Source organism: Lynx rufus, unplaced genomic scaffold (genome assembly GCF_022079265.1).
Source record: "Lynx rufus isolate CCGP_SWC_20201006 ecotype Redwood Valley unplaced genomic scaffold, mLynRuf1.p SCAF_3, whole genome shotgun sequence".
In the NCBI taxonomy this organism is placed as follows: domain Eukaryota; kingdom Metazoa; phylum Chordata; class Mammalia; order Carnivora; family Felidae; genus Lynx; species Lynx rufus.
In genome coordinates, this window is record NW_025814845.1 from 105,784,856 (window position 1) to 105,811,296 (window position 26,441).

The 26,441-nt window shown below is 34.8% G+C and overlaps 1 protein-coding gene across 4 annotated transcripts in view; it reads right to left on the minus strand.

The window, feature by feature from the left end:
* Positions 1 to 1,192: 1,192 nt before the first annotated feature.
* The window catches only part of MFSD8 (major facilitator superfamily domain containing 8), a 58,855-nt gene continuing 33,606 nt past the window's right edge, over positions 1,193 to 26,441 (minus strand). The window contains exons 8-13 of one of the 4 annotated variants that reach the window (XR_006964293.1): positions 23,761 to 23,869; positions 21,534 to 21,668; positions 18,359 to 18,462; positions 18,023 to 18,270; positions 12,064 to 12,148; positions 1,829 to 1,902 (exon numbers count right to left, since the gene is read on the minus strand). Coding sequence is in view for 3 of the 4 variants with exons in the window: in XM_047091066.1 (XP_046947022.1) it covers positions 12,756 to 12,962; positions 18,023 to 18,270; positions 18,359 to 18,462; positions 21,534 to 21,668; positions 23,761 to 23,869 (803 nt within the window). In the remaining variant the exon portion in view is untranslated. Of the gene's footprint in view, positions 1,903 to 11,487; positions 12,963 to 18,022; positions 18,271 to 18,358; positions 18,463 to 21,533; positions 21,669 to 23,760; positions 23,870 to 26,441 lie in introns of those variants that run through there. The other 3 variants (XM_047091067.1, XM_047091068.1, XM_047091066.1) reach the window with 3 other exon arrangements.

Sequence of the window (26,441 nt, forward strand, 5' to 3'; positions counted from 1 at the left end):
TTTCCCCAAAAGAATGGAAACTCAGATGATTCGTTCCACAAACCAAAAATATTCATATAGAAGTGATTACAATATCATAATATAATACAAAATAATAAATCAAATGCAAAATATAATGAAAATTAAGTTAACCTGCACTTACCTTTGAAAACCTTCATAGCTGGTGTGAGGGAGATGAGAGAGAGGAGGGTTATTGTGTAAGACAATTTTCAGTATCTCTAACGGAATCACTGTTATCTGTTGATTCAATGGAATCTTTTTCTGCATGGGGACCATTGTATATGCTTCCACAGATGTTGACTATAGTGCAGTATTAATAAACTCTTGTCACATACTGTATTTAACTGGCAATAAGGCAGCAGAGGAAGGGGTCTACATCTGCAGGCAGCCTGACCTAGAATGAAGCAAAGCATTCCCAAGCTTACTCTTGTATGGAAAAGCAAAGGACTGTCAATGGGTGTTTTGAAGAGACAAAAATACAGTAGTGCTAGTTGTGGGCACCTTCCAATGTTCTGAAAAGTCACTGACTTCTGCCAAACACCATGGCCTGAGACTGAGCATCTTCAGATTCTGTGTCTCCCTCTCTCTCTGCTCTTCCCCCACTCATTCTCTCTCTCTCTCTCTGTCCCTCTCTCTCTCAAAAATAAACAAACATTAAAAAAATTAAATTCTGTTTAGAGTTTACATGAAAGGTTGTAGATAAAGATTGTACACAAAAATGATTATAAGTTTAGTTAACATCAATCACCTCACATTACAATTTTTTTTTCTTGCTATGAGAACTTTGGGCTGTATGTGGGGGGTATTTATTTTTTTTTAAAGTTTTTTTGAGTATAGTGACTCATGATGTTACATTAGTTTCAGGTGTACAATGTAGTGATTCAACTTCTCTACACCTCATGGTATGCCCACTACAAGTGCAGCTACTTGTAATGAGAACTTTTAAGATCTACTCTCTAAGCAACTTTCAAATATACAATATTGTTAGTCACCCTGCTGTACATTGCATCCTCAGGACTTATTTATGTTATAACTGGAAGTTTTTATCTTTAAAAACTTTTTAAAATTTATTTTGAGAGAGAGAGAGAGAACTTGGGCAAGCAGGGGACGGGCAGAGAGAGGGAGAGGAAAGAATTCCAAGCAGGCTTGCACTGTCAGTGCGGAGCTGGACATGGGGCTCAAACTCGGTGAGATCATGACCTGAGGTGAAGTTAGATGCTTAACCAAGTGAGCCACCCAGTCGCCCCTGGAAGTTTTGACTTTTTACCACTTTCACCTATACCTCCTCAATCTCCACTTCCCCCGTATCCCCTGTCTCTGGTAACCACCAATCTGTCCTGTTTCTATGAGTTCAGTTTTTTTTATTCCATATGTAAATGAGATCACACAGTATTTGTCTTTCTCTGATTTATTTCACTTAGCATTTAATCTTTTAACATACCCCCATCTCTATCATGTTTCTCTGCCATTTATTTGTTGAAGAAACAGTCATTCGTTCTATAGCATTTCTCAAGTTCTGTAATAACTGTTTGCACCCCAATGCTGTCATTTACTGTGTATCTCCTGAATTTTCCAAAAACATGATTAGATTTAGACTTGATTGGGGCAGGGGGAGAGAGAGAAGGAGAAGAATAGTTCTTAGCTGGTACTGTTCTTACTACTAGGAAGGTATAACTTGTTGCCTTTCTTGTGATACTAAGATTGATTAGTAGATTCAGGAACTGTCATTCTGATCTATGCATTATACAGTTCCCTATGAGGTTTTTTTTTTCCCCCTATGAGTTATTCACCCTTGATGATGATCATTACCTAGATTCCTGATTTCACTGGGGATTACAAATTGGTGACATTTCTAACTCTATTATTCCTTCTGAATTTTCTGTCATCAGTTATCAGGTTAACCTGAAATAAAGAAGATATACAAAAGGCTAGTTTAGTGCTTTATTTTTTCCCTTTATTTACTAGTTTTCGTAACAAAAAGAGTTGGTGCTCTAGAAACCACCACAGGTGATGAATAAGGTGTTTGTTTTGAGTATATTTGTGAACTCATAGATTTTTTTTTTTTTGAAAAAAAATTTTTTGAGAGAGAGAGAGAGAGAGAGCATGAGCTGGGAGGGGCACATGGAGAGGGAGATAGAGCATCTTAAGCAGGCTCCACACACAGTGTGGACACGGGGCTCAATCTCACCACTGTGAGATCATGACCTGAGCCAAAATCAAGAGTTGGAAGGCTTAACCAACTGAGCTAGGCAGGCACTGCAACCCTTACTTTCATTTGATTTGTATTGGCCTGGTAGATCTCTACTTAGCATTTTATTTTTAACCTTTCTGTATCTGTTTAAGGAGTGTCTCATATACACAGCTTAGTGTTGAATCTATTAGCAAAAAAGATGAAAATCTTTTTTCTTGTAAAAGGGTAGTTTATCATATTTGCACTTATTGATATGACTGATTTGTTTGCTGTTCTGTTAGGTTGTTTTACATTATATATTTTTTATATGTTTTCTATATGTGTATATAATTCTTCATTTTGTAGTCTCTTTTATAAGTTCTTTCATTGCTGCATGTCTTGTATTTAGGGAACTTGTGTTCTTGTTCTACTGGTTACCTCTATGTTGCTACCTTTTTATAATATCCTTGATTTCCTTCATTTTACATTCTGCCTATATAAGTTCTCTAACATGAGCAAATTAAAATTATCTTGTAACTTCTTCCCTCTCCCTCTTTCCCCAAACATTTAAATAATATCCTTTCATTTCCAATATATAACCAATATAGCTAACAGAAGTATATTCTACTCTCTCCACTCTCCCTCACTTTTTGGATAATTTTACTATATCTACGTAATCAGAACATATAACCATTATGTGTAATTCTGTCACTCTTTTTTTGTTAAACTTATTTATTTATTTATTTTGAGAGAGAGAGAGAGAGAGAGAGAGAGAGAGAGAGCATGTGTACACAAGTTAGAGAGGGGCAGAGAGAGAGGGAGAGAGAGAATCCCAAGCAGGCTTCTTGCTGTCAGCACCGAGCCCGAAACGGGGCTCAATCCCAAAAACTGTGAGATCATGACCTGAGCCAAAATCAAGAGTGGGATGCTTAACTGACTGCTTGAGCCACCCAGGTGCCCCAATAATTCTGTCACCCTTCTTTCCATCATTTAGTCTTAGTTCTAGAGGTAATATATAAAATACTCACCATCAGTTTTATGCTGAATTCTCATGTCATCTTAATTTTTTTGAAATTTGCTCACAGCTCATAAAAATAATACTCCCTGGGTTCTTCATAAGTATGTAAACTTTATCCTTGAAGGTCAGCTTGACTGGATATAAAATATGTGACCCACACTTTATTTCTTTAAATAAATATATTAATCCACTGATTCTGGCATAAAAAAGTATCATCACAAAATCTGATTGCAATAAGATTTTCTTTTCTTTTTTTTTTTTTTTTTAATTTTTTTTTTCAACGTTTATTTATTTTTGGGACAGAGAGAGACAGAGCATGAACGGGGGAGGGGCAGAGAGAGAGGGAGACACAGAATCGGAAACAGGCTCCAGGCTCCGAGCCATCAGCCCAGAGCCTGACGCGGGGCTCGAACTCACGGACCGCGAGATCGTGACCTGGCTGAAGTCGGACGCTTAACCGACTGCGCCACCCAGGCGCCCCAAGATTTTCTTTTCTAAGTGACTTAGACATTTTGACTGGTACCCACTTTTTTTTAACACAATATTTTTAATAGAATCTGTGATAGTAGACCATTCTGGGTCAATTATTCAGGTACTTGGTATGCCCTTCTCATATGTATGTTTGAGCTTTATTTTAGCAAATTTTTTTTTGTATATAGTTCTTAGAATTTGTTCTGCTTCATTGCTTTGGTTTTCTTGAAAGACTTCTATATATGTTGTATCATCTGTGCTTAGTTTTTATATCCATCATCTTTTGTGGAATCATTTTTATGTCTTTATTTCTGTTGTTTTAATTTTCCTTTGTCTTCTATTTCCCTTATCAAGTTATCTATGGCATCTTATTTACTTCTGTGTTCCTTCTAATTTGGTCTTCATGTTCAGATTATTTTTATTTTTATTCATTTTTAAAAATGTTTTATTTATTTTTGAGGGAGAGAGAGAGGGAGAGAGAGAGTGGGGCAGGGGCAGATAGAGAGGGGGACAAAGGATCTGAAGGGGGCTCTGTGCTGACAAGCAGACCATGAGATCACGATCTGAGCCAAAAGTTGGACGCTTAACTGACTGAGCCATCCAGGTGACCCAAGATTATTTTTTAAATTTCTTATTCTTTCCTGAGCTTTGCCAGCAATATTTTCATATCTTCCTATTCTCTTATTTCTCAATTTCATTGAAGAATTATCTCACTCCTGATTATGATTTATGTCATTTTTTAGTTTCCATTATTTCATAATTTCTTTCTGCTCATTTTAGTCTGTTTTATGGGCATATCTATGTGGCATGCCTTTGTTGTCTGTAAGAATATCATTTAATTCAACTGTACTATTTTCTTGCTCCTCCTCAGTATTTATTTTAGTACATAGTACTTGTATTTCCAGCTGTTCATGTCAGAATCCTGGAAGTCATTCTTAACATCTTCTTTTACCTTAATGTAATCAAATAATCCTGTCAACTCTACTTCTAAAATATATTTTACATGCTTTGCTTTCAACTCCCAGTTCCACTGCCAATTCCCCGGTCCATGTCACCAGCATTACTCATCTGAACTACCGCAGTAACCCGCTTGTCTACAAACATCTACTCTTGCCTCCTATTTCAGTGTTTTTTTTTTTTTAATGTTTAATTATTTTTGAGAGAGAGAGAGAGAGGGAGACAGAATGTGAGCGGCGGGGCGGGGGGGGGGGGGGAGGCAGAGAGAGAGGGGGAGACACAGAATCTGAAGCAGGCTCCAGGCTCTGAGCTGTCAGCACAGAGCCTGATGCAGGGCTTGAGCCCACGAACTGCAAGATCATGACCTGAGCAAAAGTCTGGCATTCAATCCACTGAGCCACCTGGGTACCCCTCAGTCAGCATTTTTAGTTGCAAACATCAGAATTCATTCTAGTTAGTTTAAGCAGAGAATGTATTTATTAAAGGGTATTAGTACATAGAACCTCTACGAGGGACAGAGGTTCAGAGATTCAAGCTTTGCAGTGAGGACCAATGCCTGAATCACTGAATGCAGGAGCTGCCTGAGAAAACACCCTGCCATCTCTGCTTAGCACAGATCCTACAGCCATGCTGATGAAGCTGGGGATTAGGTTCCAGATGTTTTGACAGTGCTTTCTCCAAAATCTAACCACTGATCTTGCTCCTTCACCAAAATCAATTTTGCTCATGGTGCCCACTTGCTCTTTTTGCTCCATTCCTTATGAAATCTCACATGAACCAGAAACACATACTTGTGTCTTAGATGCAAGGGTAGATGAGATAGAGTTTTGGCTTCTGAGAGGCTCAGTGTGAGGAATTCTCCAAATGTGGAAGAGTTACCAGGAAATGAAGAGTAGCCACAAACATGATGTCCTCTACACTCTACTCTAGTGCATATTTCACATTGCAGCTAGATAATTCTAAAATACAAAGCTGATTATTACTAACTTTAAATTAAATGTGGACATTTAAAAATGCAAAAGTACACATGTAAGTACATAAGTAACCTCCATGTATCTCCCACCCAACTTCAACAAATATTTTGCCAGTCTTGTTTCATCCATCCTGACGCCCTTTCCCTATTGGAGTATTTTGAAGCAGATCCCAGACACATGTAATTTCTAGTAAATTCTTCAATATCTATCTTTAAGAGATAATAACCAAAGGCATAACAATAACACTACCATACATCTCAGAATTAGCAATAATTCCTTAATATCATCTAATATTGAGTCTAGTTTCAAATTTCTCCAACTGCCATAAAAGTATCCTTTTACATTTGGTTTATTTGAAACAGGATCCAAAAAAGATCTCTTAAGCTTCTTTTTCATCTCTGACTTCTGATCTCCCTAATTTCTTTTCTTTCTCTCTTTTTTTTTCCTTTTTTTCTTTCTTTCTTTCTTTCTTTCTTTCTTTCTTTCTTTCTTTCTTTCTTTCTTCTCTTTCTTTTGTAACTGGATCATTTGTCTATAGAATATATAGCCTTCTGGGTTTAGGTGATTACTACCTAGAGATGGCATTTAACACGTTTCCCTCTGTATTTCCTATAAACTAGTAGTTTATCGGCTTGATTAGGTTCTGGTTTAATTTTTTGGCAGGGACACTTTCACAAGTGGTGTTGTGTACTTCCTGCTGCATGAAGTTATGAGACACGTAATGTTTACCCACTTTCAGTGATGTTAAGAATGATCAGGGGGGCCTGAGTGGCTCAATTAAGCGTTGGACTTCAGCTTATGTCATTATCTTGCAGTTTATGAGTTCGAGCCCCACATCCAGCTGTCTGCTGTCAGCACCAAGCCTGCTTCGGATCCTCTATCCCCCTTTCTTTCTGCCTCTCAAAAATAAACATTAAAAAAAAAATAGATTGATCAGTGGGTGCATGTGTTGTCAGCCTCATTCATCCTTTAGAAAATTCCTTGTTACTCTTTCACCTAGTTGTTTTAGTCTTCTTGATGATCGTTGACCATATCTATTATTTCATTAGAGGTTGCTAAGTGGAGATTTTTCTATTATTCACTTCGTTTTTACTGGCTTGGATTCTTCTACAGAAAATAACTTTCCAGGCACCTAGGTGGCTCAGTCAGTTAAGCATCTGACACTTGATTTTGGCTCAGGTCATGATCTCACAGCTCATGCTTATGAGCTCAGCATCAGCTCGACGCTGAGCGTGGAGCCTGCTTGGGATTCTTTCTATCCTCTCTGTTCCTCTCCCCTGCTTGTGCTCTCTCTCTCAAAATAAATAAACATTAAAAAAAGAAAAGAAAATTACTTTCCCTCATCAATATTTGATTACCCTGAAGTTTAGATACAGGAAAGGTAGAATAGATAGATGCTTGAGTCTTTTATTTTCTGGTTTTCAGAATAAAGCTGCTAAGGCAACCTCCAAAGGTGACCAATGGGTTTCTTATTTTTAATATCATTTTGAACTCATAGATTTTCACATATTTGTTGTGTTTAAAATCAACTGCAGATATTATTCAATTCTTTAATTGTCCCATTTTGGGCCAGTAGTAGTCTCTTTGACTCCCGTGTCCTTTTGGCAAGACTAACATAGTTTTGATAACCCTCTTGCTTTCTGGCATAAGATGTCTTAGGCTCATTTTGTCCCACACCTGGAATCAACCATTTCTATGAGAGCACGAGTTTCTTTTTAGAGACCATGTTAACCCAATTGCCTTCCCATTTCTCTTAAAAGCCCAAAATACCTATCATGGTATAGTACCATGCTTCCTAACATTGGTATATCACAGATGGGTTATATTCATAAGTGGAAAATTGATCTCTTCAGAGGTCTGAGTTGATTGTAGGGCCTGTGTTATCTGAAGAAACTGGGTGTAAGCAACTTGACCTATTTTTCACAGTGGTGCATACAATATTTTCTGTGATTGCAATGATGTGAAAACAGTTGGGAGGTGTAGGTATAATGAATAAACATATATATGTCAGCTCAACATACCTTTCTTTGGTGAACCTCCTCTTCTCCATCCAGGTCTAAGTCTATTTAGTCTACGTAATCAAGATGAGCCTGACAGGGCTCTTCCCCTCCTTCCTCATCTATACAGATAATTGCATCCCCAGAATGGATACATGCATGATCCAGGCCTGGGCTAGTAGAGGATTCCACTCTGCCCATCTGGTCAGTTCAGGGATGGGTATGTAAGCTAAAGTTGGCTACTTAGAGCCTTTTCTGATACTTCTGCCCAAACCATTTTTCTCTGGAATTGTGAGTTACAAAGATATTGCAAGCTTGGGGCTGCCAGTGGCCATCTTGCCACAAAAAGGAGAGAACCTGAAAGTAAAGTCAAGCAGACGCATGTAGAACTAAAAGAAAAAGACACAGTCCTAATGACATTCTTTGGACTCCTAACTCAAACCATGCCTAAAGTTAAAATACCTCTTACTTACCACTGGAGGACACCCTACTGCCTGAGGTCTACATGGCTTTGCATTGTCCCTCTATACCCTCAACTAATAGGACTCTTTTTCTCAGTCCTTTCCTAGCCACCTTAGATCCACTTGTAGTTCCATGAAAGCCCCAAGATCTTACCACCTTCACCCTGAAATGCACTTGTCCCACTCTTCACCAGTCCAAATCATTCTCTCCACCAGCCTTAGTTAGTCATTACATCCTTAGCAAAACAGTCCCTGACTTTCCTGTTCAGGTCAGATCCCCTGTTAGTCATCCTCACAGCTGGCTATGCTTCTCTCATCGTCCTTCCCTTAAGCATAATCATTTGTGTAATCACTTCACTAATTAATTTCTAATGTTCCTGCCAATATGGACATTCCATGAGGGTGGCGACTCTGTATACTTTGTTCATTGCTTTATTCCCAACAATGACATGGTGATTTGTACATAGTAGGTACCCTTTGAATATATATTGAAAGTATGAATAAATAATTTTAAGGCTTAAGGTACATATACATAATAATTGTTTATTAAAAATGTACATTCACAATGTTAAAATACATTAAATTACAAAAAAGTTTGCAGTAGTCAAAAATGGCACCTAAAATATCCTCTCACAATAAATTACTCTTAAGCAGATGCAGATAAGTAGTTTATCCTCCCCAAAACAAAAATTACATACGGATTTATTTCACTTTATGCAAGATAACTGGAGGAGTTTAAGTGTAGGCAAGTTTAGCAAGGTAACATGGAGATGCTTTGTGAAGCTATAAATCCCTTCAAATACACAAATCATTTTCTTATTAAGTTTAGGTTTTCAAAAACGTATCTTTTCTGAAATGCATACTATTTTTCAGTTTTTCATCACTTAAGGTCTCCTATCATCCTTTGCAGTTTATACTCCACTTGTCCCACTCAAGAACTCAGTTAGTGATTTTTTCCTCAAACTTTACCTCCCTGCTCTCTCCTCCACCCCATGTCACTTCCTTATCTTCTTTTGTGCCAAGATGTGTGCTGGTATAATCCCCCAGAAAAGAAAGCATTCTTAATAAAGGAAAGGTGTTAGTTGTTGTTGCAAGGTTATAGTTTATATGAATCTTATTCAATATTACAAGTCTTTGGAAATTGGGAAACTTCTCTGTCATACTTTCTTGCATAGAAACAGTCTATTATTGTAGGATAACAGCCCCAGTCATTGGGCTTCAATTATGTTTCTCAAATATTTCTGCTAATAGGAGTCATTGGTATGCATAACTTGATTTGCTCTAAAATAAGCAATTAACTGCTCTTAAAATTTTCTGGGTTATTTCCTATACAATAAAAAATTTAGTGGTTCAGTGTGTGGACTCTAAAGACAGACTGTTACTGAGACAAATCTTTTCTCTGTGCCTCTGTTCCTTTATCTGTAAAATGGTGTCATAACAGCACCTTTGCTTTATAAGACTGCTATGAAAATGTACATTATACATTACGTGCAATATGAAAAGAACTCTATAAATGTTTGCTATTATTTTCATCATTACCATTGTTGCTATTACTATCTAAACCAAGGGTGGAGTTTACTCTTTTAAGATTAGAGCCCAAAAAATGTAAGACTGAGGAAGGAGCTGCAGAACATCAGGGAAAAGAGATCCCAGAACTTGACCAAAAAGCCAGAAACCTGGCTATGGCTCTGATAAGTCTAACTGAAGCAGAGTCTCACTATGGGGGGTGGAAAAGAGTAAAAACAATCTCTAAAATTTAACCATGGGATGATTTCTGTCAGATTAAGCTTTCTATTAGGGCTGAAGAAGTTGGATTTAAGAGTACAGCAAATTTCAGGGCGCCTGGGTGGCTCAGTTGGTTAAGTGTCTGACTTCAGCTCAGGTCATGATCTCATGGTTTGTGGGTTCAAGCCCTGCATTGGGCTCTGTGCTGACAGCTTGGAGCCTGCTTCCAATTCTGTGTCTCCCTCTCTCTCTGCCCCTCCCTTGCTTGTGCTCTGTCTCTATCTCTCAAAAATAAATAAACATTTAATAAAAAAATTAACATGAATTCCTAAATAAAAATAGGGTTATTAAAAAAAAAAAAGAGTACAGCTAACTTCAATAGCAAAAAAAGCCAGTCTGATTTAAAAATGCGCAGAGGAGGGGCACCTGGTTGGCTCAGTCAGTAGAGCATGTAATTCTTGATCTCAGTTCAAGCCCTACATTGGGGGTAGAGCTTACTTAAAAAAAAAAAATTTTTTTTTTTAAGATCTGAATGGATATTTTTCCAAAGGGCATACATATGGTATAAGAAAGCAGGTTCATAAAAGGATGCTCCACATCACTAATCCACAGGGAAATGCAAATGAAAACCACAATAAGATGTCATCACCTCACACTAGTTAAAATGGCTATTATCAAAGAAGACAAGAAATAACAAGTGAGAATGTGGAGAAAAAGGAACCCTTGCGTCCTGTTTGTGGGAATGTAAACTGGTGCAGCCACTGTGGAAAACAGAATGGAGGTTCCTCAAAAAATAAGAACTACCAAAAGATGTGGCAATCCCTCTTATGGGTATATATCCAAAGGAGATGAAGGCAGAATTTTAAAGAGATATGTGCACTCCCATGTTCATTGCAGCATTATTCACAAATGCCATGATATGGAAACAACACAGATGTCTATCAGTGGATGAATAAAGATGTGTGTATGTGTTGGAATATTATTCAGCCATGAGAAATAAGGAGATCCTGCCATTTGTGAAAACATGGGTGGACCTTGAGGGCATTATGCTAAGTGAAAGAAGTCAGACAGAGAGGGACAATACTATCTGATATTACTTGTATGTGAAATCTAAAAGAACTTAACTGTTAGAAGCAGAGAGTGGGATGGTGGTTGACAGGGGCTAAGGGGTGGAGGAAATGGGATGTTGGTCAGAGAACAAACTTCCTGTGATAAGATGACTAAATTCTGGGGATCTGTTATACAGCATGGTGATCACAATTAATAATACTGTATTATATACTTAAAAGTCGCAAAGAGAGATCTTAAATGTTCTCACCACAAAAAAAAGAAATGATAATTATGTGATAGGATGGAGGTGTTGGCTAGTGCTATGGTGGTAATCATTTTGCTATATATAAGTTTATCAAATCATCACATTGTACACTTTAAACTTACACAATGTTATATGTCAATTATATCTCAATAAAGCTGTAAAAACAAACAAACAAAAGATCCAGAGAGAAGATATCCATTTACAAGTCAAGGAATGACCTCAGAACAAACTAACTAACCCTGCTGACAATCTTGGTCTTAGACTTCTAGCCTCCAGAACTGTGAGAAATAAATTTCTGTTTTTCAAGCCAAAAAAAAAAAAAAAAAAAAAAAAGAAAAGAAAGAGAGAAAGTAAAAGGGAAAAAAAAACCCACAAGAATACAACAAACATAGTATAAAGTGCAGATTATAGTGTTTACTTGTTTGCTTTCAGATTTGAAAATAGAACTTACAGTAGGAAACATTTGGAAAAATATTTAGAAATATTTTTGCATTTTTTGGTAATATTGATTATCCACATACATAATTCTATAGTACTTCCTTTTATGAGCATTCAATTTATGTAGAGGTAGAAATGTACACATAGAGAGTATGATTTAGCCAACTTCAAGTAAACTCAGTAAACTGTTAGATTAAAGCAATTTTACCTAAAATATTTATTAGCCTAATTAGATTGGGGCTGTCATGGCCCATCCAAATTTAAAATTCTGCGGTTCTGAATAGCTACATAGACATTGTTTGGAAACTGCTGTGTCTTCCCTGTCACTACTGAGAAATGGGAAAAGTAAATAAATTAAATAATTTAATTAAATAATTAAAGTAATAGTTTTTCTCTAGAATTTAAGGGAGTTGAAAAATGTCAGTAATTTTAATAAACAGTTTGCTATTCAGTATATGTATACAGTAACATACCTGGCTTATGTTTCTAAAGTGAATTATTTATTAGTACTTGAAAGAAAAAAATAATTAGTCCTACCAAAGGTAGTGAAATCCATCTTGATCTCTTAATCTTCTTTACTGCTCAAATATTAGAATTATTTGTACTTTCTCCTATTAGGGAACTAAAATAGGACAGAAGGTATAGAATTAAAAATAATGCCTTATAGAAGGTAAGGTAGGATGGTAGGCATGGTAAATGGAAAAGTTAAGAGTCATGATTTTTATTTCATAAGGAAATTCGATAATAGAAGCTGCATTTTTTAAATAAATAAAAAGTAGGTATCTTCAAACATAGGTACCTCTATTTAGGTAGATAATTTCTATAATTTCATTTTTTTTTGTTATTGGTAATTCATAAAGAACTCTCCTTATGGGTTCCCTGCATAAATACTTTCTCATTATTTTAATGACACCTCTGCAGTTTGAATTAAGAGCATAACTTCATATTTATAAACCACTGTCCACTCATGAGTTCATGTAACCGCTAAAGAGGTGTTATATGAAGAATACTTTTTGAAATACAGAAATTATGAACCAGAGTGTTTTTATATTATATTACTGTTCGTATTTACATGTAGAATTCCCTATATTAATCAATATATGTTCTTGTTATTCAAAATACATAATATTTGCAGCCTGACTTTTGGAAATTGACTCATAGCAACTGTCTTACAGAGCCCTGGAAGAAGAAACCCCATATAAGTACTTTCCATCATAGAGTTAGTTAGGTTATTCTTGAATCCTTCCATGCCTTACAGAAAAAGGAACAAGTCTTCTGTAAACCACACCCAGGAGCATGATGGTAAGCACCACTACTCCACACACAAGGCTGAATGCCCATCGTGGACCCCAGGAAGTGTACACTTGGCTGATGAACACGGGTCCAAGAATCCGTGCTGCACTTCCAGAAGCTGTTAACCAGCCCATGTACACACCCTGTGGTGGACAGAGAGAGAAGCAGACTGATATTTAGGTTTAGTCATTTTAAAAATAAGGGTGAAAGTACTATTACCAAACTATGACAAACTCACAAAAATCACTTTCTCCATCTTTTATTTTTAAATTAAATATAAAATGTCTCTCTATAAATACAGCAAATAATGAACAGTATACTTACTTGATTAGTCAGTTTAAGAAAAATAAAAGTAGTATAAACATACAAACAATGTCCAATGTCTACTGAAGCCATGGAAACAATAAAATTTTTTAAATCTACCCTTTATGGCTAACACTTATTTTGTACTTACTATATTCCCAACACTGTGCTGGGTACTTTACATATATTGTTTCCAATATACACAAATTTCTGCAACTGTTATTACCTTCATTTAACAAATGTGAAAGCTGAAGCTTAGAAAATTCAAGTAATTGTCCAAAATATTTTGAAGGTTTGTTTGGCTGAATCCACTATACCACTTTCCACTATACCATAATGTCACTCTTCCAACTACTATACTCCAAACTATAACCAATACAATCTACCCAAGAATGTACAGTGCAGTAACACTTTTAATATCTCCAAATTGAAAACAGCCTAACCGTCAATCAATGGTGGATTAAGTAAATATATTACAGTGTATTTAATGAATAGAATGCTAATCAGTTGCTTAAAAGAATAAGGTCCTATATAGAGTAAGATATTATAATGAGAACATCTATATGCACTAACAAGGAAAGAAGACTATGGCTATTAAGTAAAACACTACAAGATGCAAAAAAATATTACGTACATGAGATAGAATATATTGTTTTATTTTTTTAAGTTTAATTAAAATTTTTTTTTAATGTTTATTATTTTTGAGAGAGACAGAGAGAGAGAGAGAGACAGAGCATGAGGGGGGAGGAGCAGAGTGAGAGGGAGACACAGAATCCAAAGCAGGGTCCAGGCTCTGAGCTGTCAGCACAGAGCCCAATGCAGGGCTCAAGCCCATGAACCGTGAGATCATGACCTGAGCCGAAGTCAGACAATTCTTTTTTTTTTTTTTTTTTTTTTTTTTTAAAGGCATGAGTGTGTTCTAGGGGCATCTGGGTGGCTCAGTTGGTTAAGCATCTGACTCTTGATTTCGGCTCAGGTCATGATTTCACGCGAGCCCCACGTGGGGCTTTGAGCTAATAGCACAGAGCCTGCTTAGGATTCTCTGTCTCCCTTTCTCTCTGCCCCTCCCCAGCTTGCTCTCTGTCTCTCTCTCTCTCAAAAAAAAATAAAGTTAAAAAAAATTTTTTTAAGGCATGAGTGCATCCTAAAATTTGTATGGAACCAGAAAATACTCCCAAATAGCCAAAATAATGATGAAAAAGAAAAGCAAAGTGGGAGGCATCACAATTCTAGTCTTCATGTATGTATTACAAAGCTGTAATCATCAAGATAATATGGTACTAGCACAAAAACAGACACATAGATCAAGGGAACAGAATCCAGAATCCAGAAATGGACCCACCACTATATGGTCAACTAATCTTTGACAGAGCAGGAAAGAATATCCAATGGAAAAGAAGACAGTCTCTTCAATAAATGGTGTTGAGAAAACTGGATAGTGACATGCAGACAAATGAAATTGGACCACATTCTTAAACCATACATGAAAATAAATTCAAAATGGATGAAAGACCCTAAATGTGAGACAGGAAACCACCAAAATCCTAGAGGAGAACACAGCAGCAATCTCTTTGACATTGGCCATAGCAACTTCTTACTAGACACATATCCAGAGGCAAGGGAAGCAAAAGCAAAAATGAACTATCTGGCACTTCATCAAGAGAAAAAACTTCTGCACAGCAAAGGAAACAATCAGCTAAACTAAAAGGCAACCAATGGAATGGGAGAAGATATTTGCAAATGACATATTGGATAAAGGGCTAGTACCCCAAATCAATAAAGAACTTATCAAACTCAACACCCAAAAACCAAATAACCCAGCGAAAAAAACAGCAGAAGACATGAACAGGCATTTCTCCAAAGAAGATGTACAAATGACTAATAGATACATGAAAAGATGCTCAATGTCACTCATCATCACAGAAATACAAATCAAAACCATAATGAGATACCACCTCACACCTGTCAGAATGGCTAAAATTAACAACTCGGGCAACAACAGATGCTGGTGAGGATGTGGAGAAAGGGGAACCCTCTCACACTGTTGGTGGGAATGCAAAGTGGTGCAACCACTTTGGAGAACAGTATGAAGGTTCCTCAAAAAGTTAAAAATAGAACACCCTATAACCCAGCAATTGTGCTACTAGGTATTCATCAAAAGGGTACAAAAATGTTGATTTGAAGGGGCAGGTGCACCTCAGTGTTTATAGCAGCACTATCAACAATAGCCAAATTATGGAAAGACCCCAAATATCTGTGACTCATGAATGGATAACGAAGATGTGGCATATATATACAATGGAATAGTACTCAGCCATCAAAAAGAATGAAATCTTGCCATTTGCAACGATCTGGATGGAACTAGAGTGTATTATGTGACGTGAAATAAGTCAGAGAAAGACAAATACTTATGATTTCACTCATATGTGGAATTTAAGAAACAAGACAGATGAGGGGCGCCTGATTGGCTTAGTCGATTAAGCATCCAACTCTTGATTTTGCCTCAGGTCATGATCTCACAGTTCATGAGATCGAACTCCACATCGTGCTCTGTGCTGACAGCACAAAGTCTGCTTGGGATTTTCTCTCTTCCTCTCTCTTGCTCCTCCCCTGCCCTCTCTCTCTAAAATAAATAAATGAACTTACAAAAGCAAAACAAAAAAGATGAATATTGGGGAAGGGAAAATAAAATAAGATAAAAACAGAGAGGTAGGTAAACCATAAGAGACTCTTTAACTGTAGAGAACAAACTGAGGGTTGCTGGAGGGGAGGTGGGTGGGTGGGTGGGAATGGGCTAAATGGGTGTAATGGGCATTAAGGAGGGCACTTGTGATGAGCCTGAGTATTATATGTAAGTGATGAATCACTAAATTCTACTCCTGAAACCAATACTACACTATATGTTAACTAACTTGAATTTAAATAAAAACTTAGAAGAAAAAAATAATAATTAAATAAATACTTGTAATATACAAAAAACATTTTCATAATTTTAGCTCACTAATTGTATCATTGATACTTAACACTCATTTATAAATAACTAAATACTACATACTAATAAATATCTTTCAATTAAAAAAAAAGGCATGGGTCTGCATATGCTTGAATAGGTATAGAAAGATGTCTTGAGGCATACAAATGAAGTGAACAGGGTTTGACTTTAGTGTGTTGAGGCTAAGGGGAGTCTTCATTTTCTGCTATACACATTTCAAACTATTTGAATTTTTTACAACTATCATACATTGCTTTTGTTATGTGCTTTTATTCTTGGTTTTGAAAATACAATTTTATGGATTAAAAGACTCAGAAAGTACCAAATGTCTTACCTACTATATACCTTAAAAACACAGTATTAAAAATTTTCTTTTCTCTTTGTCTTATTTCAATAGAAATACTAATTTCTGCCCTGAAAATGTAACATTATCAGTGCAATTTTTATTTTATTTTATTGTTTAAAAAAATTTTTTTTAATGTTTGTTTATTTTTGAAGGAGAGACAGATAGATCATGAGTGGGGGAAGGTCAGAGAGTGAGAAAGACACAGAATCCAAAGCAGGCTCCATACTGCAAACTGTCAAGCACAGAGCCAGATGTAGGGCTCAAACTCACAAGCTTTGAGATTATGACCTGAGACGAAGTCAGACGCATAACTGACTGAGCCACCCAGGCACTCCATCAGTGTAATTTTTAAAGAGGAAAGTAGCATTTTCATTTTGTGACCATTTAAATAACTTCTACTAAAAAGAAGGGTTATAAGTAAACCCCGAAAATAACCTAAATGTACTATATTTGGAAAATGAATAAATGATGGTACATAAATAAAATGGAATACAATGTATTCCATGGAATAAATAAAAATAAAAATAAAAAAAATAAAAAATTTTTAAAAATAAAATTTTTAAAAAAAAAATTTTTTAAAAATAAAAATTTTTAAAAAAAAATTTTTTTAAAAATAAAAAATTTAAAAAAATTAAAAAAATAAAATTAAATGTCATGGGAGAATATTTACAATATATTGTTATATTTTTTTAAAAGCAGACTATAAAATAGTAACAATGATATAATCCTGTTTTTGTGTTAAACACCCACAGACATAGATAAAAGACTGGAAGTAAAATTTCACCAAAATTAATTGTCTCTGATAGTTTTCTCCATTTGGACTTCATATTTTTTCTAATTTTTATATAATGAATATGAAAATTCTTATAATAAAAATGAATTTTAAATTATACATAGCTGCTATACATGTTTAAGACTGCTGTGTTTTCATCTCTTAGTAATTGTCTCTAGGACTGGATGAAATTAAGCCTAGATCCACATTTGTCTATCAATTTTGGTTTCCTAACTTTTGCCTAGTTTAAGGATGAGTTTCAGAAATTTATGCTTCAGATATTTTTCCTTCTGAAAATGATTTTGAGCTCACAATCTTGAATTCAAAACATTTTTGAGCTCTAACTTAGAGTACTCGTTGTTAAATTTCAACATACTAAGTCCTAGAAGTACTTTATAAAAGTTGGTTGGGGGCGCCTGGGTGGCTCAGTCGGTTGGGCGTCCGACTTCAGCCAGGTCACGATCTCGCACTCCGTGAGTTCGAGCCCCGCATCAGGCTCTGGGCTGATGGCTCAGAGTCTGTTTCTGATTCTGTGTCTCCCTCTCTCTCTGCCCCTCCCCGGTTCATGCTCTGTCTCTCTCTGTCCCAAAAATAAATAAACGTTGAAAAAAAAAAAATTAAAAAAAAAAAAAATAAAATAAAAGTTGGTTGTTTTTTTTTTTTTTTAATTTAAGGTGCTGAATATGACAAAAACCCACCAACTCAGCTTGTGTAAAAACACAGAATGGTAGCAAAAAATGTACCTACAAGTATATTTCATGTGATTGCAGTATCAGGATAACTTGCTCACCTGAGGTTTTGGTCCCAGAATTTTTGAATACAACGTATAGGACGTAACATTGCAGGATGGATAGCCTACTCCAATTAGTATAGCTGTTGTGAGGAACTGAGCCAGATGGATCATGGGAGTGTAGAAGCACCAGGCTTGTTCAATTGGGCAACCAGTGGGTCCTTCGTTGCGATCTTCTCTTGGAGATTTCCAAAGAGTAATAATAATTTCCCCAAATGTGGTATTAGGGATTGAATTATTATGTAACTCTGTAAAAACAAAATTAGTACAGTGTATTACTTACTAATTTTAAATGAATAACAGGGGCTAACATTATAGAAATAAGTATAGCTATACCTTCCCACTGTATTTTGGGAAACTGATTTCCCCAAGGTAACAAGATAAAGAAGCCAACCCATACAATGATGAGTCCTCCCAGTAGAATAGCACGCTCACCAATCCTGTTAAAGAACAGAAACTCTGTAATTTAAAAACAAAACATTATTACATAGTTTCATTACTTTTATATTTTATAAATTACGCTATAATATCTTGATGCTTTTAGTCATATGCCAACTAATATGAATGCTAAATATAATTTTCCACTAAAAGGAACCAGTTGATTTTAGATCTTGGATAGTTTTTCATACCAAAGAACACAGAAGCTATCAGTGGCTACTAGGTACTCTTGGTACTTGGATAAAGGTACTCTGAGCCAATTTGAAGACACTGGCCAAAACACAACAGTGCGAACAACAGAACAAATAGTAATGACAATGGATTAAAACACATGTTATAATCTATGAATTTATATTATATTAAAATAAAATGCTCTTGGTTACTTTTAGAGTATGTTTTAAATAAACTCATTATTTTAAAACTCAGTTAATAAAAGGAAACAATCATCTTGTCTTTCTTGTACAAACTGTACAAGATAACCAAATAATTGGTGATAAGAAGGTTCTCTTCATAGAAAGTATTCCAAAAAATTATATAAAGACATGATAGAATTAAAATATCAACATTTTTCAATTATCTATTAATATATTAATGAACCTAGAAATGACCAATGGTCACTAACATGATAAAAAGAGATAAACAAAATATATTTCTCCTGATATAAGCACATATTACCACCTACAAAGTATATTCTTGACAAAAAATTGAACTCAAATTTCATCAAGGTTCTAGATACAAGTACCAATTTTTCAGAAATACAGAAACACAGGAATATATTAACAACAATGACAACACCACCACCACCATAGGAATTCAATCAGTGAGCTCTAAAATGTGAGAAACTATAAAGCATACATCCTGGTTTCTTGAAAACCTATAGATTAAAAGGGACTTAGGAAAATTAAGAGCCTCGGAGAGCCTGGGTGGCTCAGTCGGTTAAGCACTTGGCTCAGGTCATGATCTCATGGTTTGTGGGTTTGAGCCCTGTGTTGGGCTCTGTGCTGACAGAGCCTGAAGCCTGCTTCAGATTGTGCCTCCCTCTCTCTCTCTGCAGGGGAACCTGCTCATGCTCTGTGTCTCTCTCTCTCAAAAATAAAAAGAAACATTAAAAAAAAAAAAAAAAAAAGAAACTTAAGAGCCTGAGTCAAGTAAGCTGTGAAACAAAATAAAACAATATGAAACAAAACAAAGTAAATTTAAAAAACATTTAAACCAGTGGAGGAAACTTGAATACTGCCTGGATATTTGATGATACTTAGAAATCACTGTTAACATTTTTAGATGTGATAATGTTGTCATCATGAACTTTTAGAGATACATACTGAAATATTTATGGAAGATATGAAATGATATCTGGGACAGGCTTCAAAATAATCTAGGTATAGGGGATAGGGAGTGTGGAGTGGGTAGAACTATATAAATGAATCACAATTATTCAAGGATTGGTAATCATTGAAGCTGGGTAATGGATATTAGAAATTCAGTACATGATGCTATCTACACCTTTGTATATGTTAGAGATTTTCCATAATAAAAAATGAAATTTACAAACAAGACCAACGACTTCCTAAAACAAAATAAACAAACCCAAACACCTCACATCACCTTCAGAATACCTAGGATTCACATCTTTCCAACCTGATCTTTTCCCATTGCCATTTCTTTCCTGCTCTGGCCAAACTTGCCTTCCTGCTTTTTCCTTAAACACACAAAGCTCAGTCTTCTGGAAGAAGAGAGTTCCAGACCCCCTGCATGACTGTTTTCTGACTTTGTTGAGGTCTCTGATTGGATGTAACTTCTTCAAACAAGCCTTCCTAGAGCAGTCAGTCGAAATAACACTGCCACTCTCTCTCCCAACCCTGCTCTTGCTACTCTTTATTCTCTTCCTCTGCTCCATTCTTCTTCACAGTATTTACCATTACCTGACTTCATATTTTTGTTTATTGGTTTTCCCACCCAATAGAACACAAGCTCTCTGAAGGTATGGAATTGGACAATCTGTAAGAATACCTATTTCTATACCAAGATGTAATGCATTTACTGTTATTTAATTTTGAATATAAATCTATGTCTATGTCTATATCTGTATCTTGTCCCTGCTTCTTGGCTTTATACACACAGGAATCTTCATAGTACCCCCCCCATTGCACATAACCTGACACACTGAATCAAGATGTGTTAATTGATTTTAGAACGTTATAAAATTCTAAAGTATCATTAAAATATTTTAAGAATAATTAAATTGTTAGGATTGCTTAAATTCATCAACGAATGTCTCATCTCGGACAACATGAATGAATTTAATTTTATACAAACACTTCCCCCAAAGCGTGTTTTTTACGGTTGTAGCTTTACAAAATGCTTCTTTAAAATAATAGTCTATAGTCAAAGCTACAAACAACTTTGTACAGTAACTATATTATGCTACATAATATATTTGTCATTATGATAATATATATAAGTACTGAAGATTTGGAAGTTTTAGATAAAGAAGTTTGGCAATTTTAAGCACAATTTTCCAGACTTAACCACTAAATCCTTTCTGTTGCAAACATACATATACACACATATAATATATATAAATATATACATATACATATATACACATACATATATATACAGCAGAACAAAGTTTTATAAAATACACTTTTAGAAATACTTTAAATAAAACATAATATACAAAAGATACATTAGAAGACAATTAATTCACTTGGTAAAATATCTTGCTTTACCAAAGAATATACCATATGGTATAGAAATATGTGCTCCCTTAATAAACTTTAAATCTGTTCGCACTCAAGTACTAAAACTAATATATAATGAGAGAAAAGCTTTATTATTTTATTTTACTAACATATTTGTTTATATTATTAGCTTTCAATGGAGAGATAACATCTGTTTACATTGTTAGCTTCTCAATGGGAGATCAGGTTGGAAAGATGTGAAGGCTTGTAGGTATTCTGAAGGTGATGTGAGATGTTGGATTCATTCCATGTTTCCCTTTTTAAAAAAAGACTTTTTTAAAAGCGTATTTTAAAATTGAGTGAAACAAAACCAAAGACACATAACTTACTTCTTGGAAAGTAATTTAACCCCCATGAAAATAAGAATTGCCTCAACTCCAAGAGCAGCAAGTATTATTCCATCATATAATACAGCTTGTTCTCGAGTCCAGGCATACATATCCATTGTTAATGGAGTAACGATGCTAAGAAAAACAAATTATTGTTATTTATTTAAATCATAGTCATTATAAAAGTGAAATAGAAGCTTTAATAATGATACTGACACATTCAAGAATTTGCATCTCTTTTAGCAAAGACACCAGCTCTCTATATAAAAATTTTTTAACACATTTAGTTGTTACATGCACAAACTACTAAGTTTGATTGTATTTTTATTTACTAATATTTATTTTAATTATATAAGTAACATATCCATATTGCAGAAAGTCTAAAAGACAGGAAAAGAAATAAACCAACCATAATTCCTACCCTTCTAACTAACTAATCATGGTTAAATTTGGTTTAAAGTGGTTTCTTTTTTATTTCATCGAAATAAGTAATAATATAATAGTAGTAATGTTACTATTATTAGGTTATTAGAAACTTGTTGGACTTTTTCTCTTCCTTAGTCTCTTTTATCACTATCTTTGAATGTATATATCTCTCTTCCTACCTCTGAATGTTGCTCTTCCTTTATTTGACTATCTGTCTCCTTCCTTGCCAAGCTTCGTTTCCTATTTTGTATCTCCTCTGTTAACTGGATGCAAAATGGAATTGAAATATATTTAAAATATTCATTCTTTAAAAACAAAAGAACACCACCATTTTAAATTTTAAAATCAGAACAGCTGATGTGGAAAATGGTTTGGTGAATTCTAAATATCTTAAACATAGAATTACTATATCATCCAGCAAATCCACTTCTGGGTGTACAACCAAAAGAACTGAAAGCAGAGACTTAAACAGATACTTGTACACCAACATTCATCACAGCATCATAGCATTATTCACAATAGCCCACAGGTGGAAATAACCCAAATGTCCATCAATAGATGAATGAATAAATGAAATTGGTATATATAGACTATGGAATATTTTTTAGCCATTAAAAGTATGAAATTCAGATACATGCTATAACAGGAATGAACATTTAAAAACATCATGCTAAGTGAAATAAGCGAGGCACAAAGGACAAAAGGAAATGTGTTGTATGATTCCATTTATATAGGTACCTAGATTGGAAAAAGTAGAATAAAGGCTCCCAGGAGCTGGGTGAGGGGGAATGGGGATTTACTGTTTAATGGGTATAGAGCTTCTGTTTGGAATCTGTGAAAAGATTCTGGAAATGGATAGGGGTTATGGTTGTACAACATTTGTGAATACACTCAATGCCACTGAATTGTATGATTAAAAATAGTTAAAATGATGTATTTTATGTTATGTGCATTTTACCACAATTTTTAAAAATGCCCCGAAAATCAAATGAACTGAAACTTTCACATATCTCAAAAATTTTAAAAATAAAAATAAACTAAAAAAAATAAAAATCAAGCAAATCTATATGTATTGGCATAAAAACGTTACAACGTATTGACAAAAGAATAAACCAAATTTTCAAATGATAATGTCACATAGTCTATGTTGATTTAATAGACACACACACATTATAGCACATATGAGTACTTACACATGTAAGTACTACTAGTACTTACAGTTGTATAGAAAAAATATTTGAAAAATTACACAATAATGTATTAGCAGTGGTTACTTCCAGGGAAAGGAATGGATATGGAAATACAGTTGCAGTGTTTAGCATATTTACACCAAGAATATATTATTTTTATAACATAATGGAAAGGCATTTTAAAAATAAAAAAGCCATATGATAACTAAAGATCAACAAAGCTTACACAAGGCAGAGATTTTGTAATATATCAAACTAGTTTTTTTTTCAGGATCAGGATCAGATGTTAAATAGAGTTAACACTGCCAGGCTGAACTCCATATACATAGAGAGTTATATAGCTTAAAGTTAATTTACTCATGGCACTAAAGTTTTATAACTATATTTATCATAAAATTCCAAGAAAGGGAGGAAAGATAAAGTAATATTATAGACAGAGAATTAACTATATTCAGGTTAAAAGCATAAAATTTATGTATACTTTTTACATCATGACAAAACGTATACCTTTCATAAAGTTTCTGAGAATATCGATAAGCCTATTAATATTGCATTAAGAAATACAGATGATTTACATAATATGATATAAATGAAGACAGAATAAAACTTACGTTTCAAAAAGGGCAAAGATAAATAGAACCACAAAAAACAGAACATTGGTGGCCAAAACAGCAACTTGATCAATATTTCCTTGGGGAAACTGAACTTCATCTGTACTTGCTATAATAAACAGGAGAAAAATTGTATTACTTAAACATCTAATTTTTCTTATGACACTAAAATAATGTAGAAACTATATGTAGCAAATTCTGTGACTAAATATTTAAAATCACTTTTAGGCTTCTAAGTGGTTTAAAAGTAACAATTTATACCATAGAAGTAATTTTTAAATAGCTTAAAAAAATTTTTTTTAATCTTTATTTATTTTTGAGAGAGACAGACAGAGCACGAGAAGGGGAGGGGCAGAGAGAGAGGGAGACACAGAATCTGAAGCAGGGTCCAGGCTCTGAGCTGTCAACACAGAACAGACACAGGGCTGAACCCATGGACCGAAGATCATGACCTGAGCCGAAGTCAGACGCTTAATTGACTGAGCCACCAAGGCGCGCCAAAATGGCTTTTAAAAATAACGTGAATTTTCTTCCCAGGAGATATACTTCAATTCTGTTATCTATAGGAAATACTCAGATTTTCTATTTGTTGTTTCTTGATCCAAAATAGGAATATATTTTATAAAATTCTATAAAATGAGCTCATTCTAAATATATTTGCTTTAAATTTCTACTGCAAGTTTTTTTTTTTCTATTTTACCTAAATCTTAAATTTATGAGGATTTTTTCATAGTTTATTAAATCAGCTAGTTCTGTGATTCACTTCAGTGGATATGTATTTTGAATTTCAATGTTATGTGAAATTAGTATGAGTAAATATCCTTATACGTTATTACCAGTTTTTAAAAAATCCTTATATTATCATTTATATTTTTGCAAGGAAATATATTTTGTAAATTACCACCAAGATTTGATGGTGCTTTTATAAATTAGGAGGAAGTGAGTGTAATGACTTATCTTAAACTATGTAGTAAGCTACATACTCAATATTAGTTATTCCTTATATAACTGAGAAGTATGAAGCGAAATACACCTACTTATATACATTTGTCATGCTATTTTACAATTTACCTACTTATTCAGAGTAAACCAAACAAGTAATTCAATAATGTTTTCATTTTATGCTATCTTTAAGTGTGTATGTAACACCAGCAGGGGACACGGGGCTACTTTCCCAAGATACAGTAAGTTTCTATAATTTTTCTCATAATAGCGTTTCCCTTTATATCTCAGGATTCCTGACAAGGAGTTCCTCCTCCAATAATAAATGAGACTTGGAAATAGTCTGCTATATCTGGGGACAATTAAGCACCCTGAACACTCAACAAAGAGTTATGACCTCCCTTTCTAATGGCACAAAGAAAACTGGTCACCTTTGTCCAGATCCTTTTCTGGGATAGACTCTGGTCCTTGTGGACCTTATATTACTCGGGACAGACCTGCCTGATTCTCTGTTACCACCTTGAACCCAGTCTTTACTCCTTTGAATTAAAAAGCAACATTGCTCCAAGTTAGACTGGAGTTTGCATCATATATGGTTAGTTTCCTGCAGCCTCTACCCAGTGCTGGCTTCAGTGGGAAAGCTCAGAAATGTTGCATCCTAGATTGTGAGGATTGACTGGGTATCAAAATTATAAGAATTTTAAAGACTACACTAATATATTGATTCAAAAACTATGTAATTAGCAATTATGATCCTATCCAATGATAACATTTTTAATAATAGGGAAAAGCAGAAATATTTTATTTAAATATTTACTGAAAAATTTTTTAAATTTTTTTTTAACATTTATTTATTTTTGAGAAAAGAGAAACAGGGCATGAGCGGGGGAGGAGACAGAAAGAGGGAGACACAGAATCTGAAACAGGATCCAGGCTCTGAGCTGTCAGCTCCCAACGCAGGGCCTGAACTCACGTGAGATCATGACCTGAGCCAAAGTCAGACACTTAACCGACTGAGCCACCCAGGCGCCCCAATATTTACTGAAATTTAAGAATGATTTCTGTTTTAGAAATTATTTTGAAGTACCTAGAAATATTATGAAAGAAAATAGATCTGGTCTTTCTAAACTCTCATTTGTGCTTTAGGGCAGTGTTGTGCAATAGAACTCTGACATGATGGAAATGTTCTTTCTCTGTGCTGTCCAAACAGCCACTAGCCACAGACCCGTAATTAAACACTTACAGTGTTACTAGTGTGACTGAGGAATTTCTTCAATGTAATTTAGCTTAATTTAAATTTAAATAGCCAAATGTGGCTGGCAGCCACCATATTAGGCAGTATAGTTCCAAATCTTTGCCATGGTCCTTAGACCAGTAGCATCAGCTCCCATGATAGCTTACTATAAATGTAGATTCTCAGAATCTCACTAGGTTTGCCAGATTTAGTAAATAAAAATACAGGATACTCAGTTAAGTTTGAATTTGTGATAAACAATAATTTTAAGTATTTTCCATGCAAAATTTGAAATTTAAATATAAGAATGTCCCATGAAATATTTGAGGCATATCTATACTAAAATATTATTTGTTCCTTATCTGAAATCCAAAATTACCCAGCCGGGACATATTTATACTAAAAAAGTATTCAAATTCTCCTGGGCATCCTGTATTTAATCTGACAACCCACTTAGACCCCTCCCCCACCAAGGCCTACTGAATCAGAACCCATTTTAACAAGG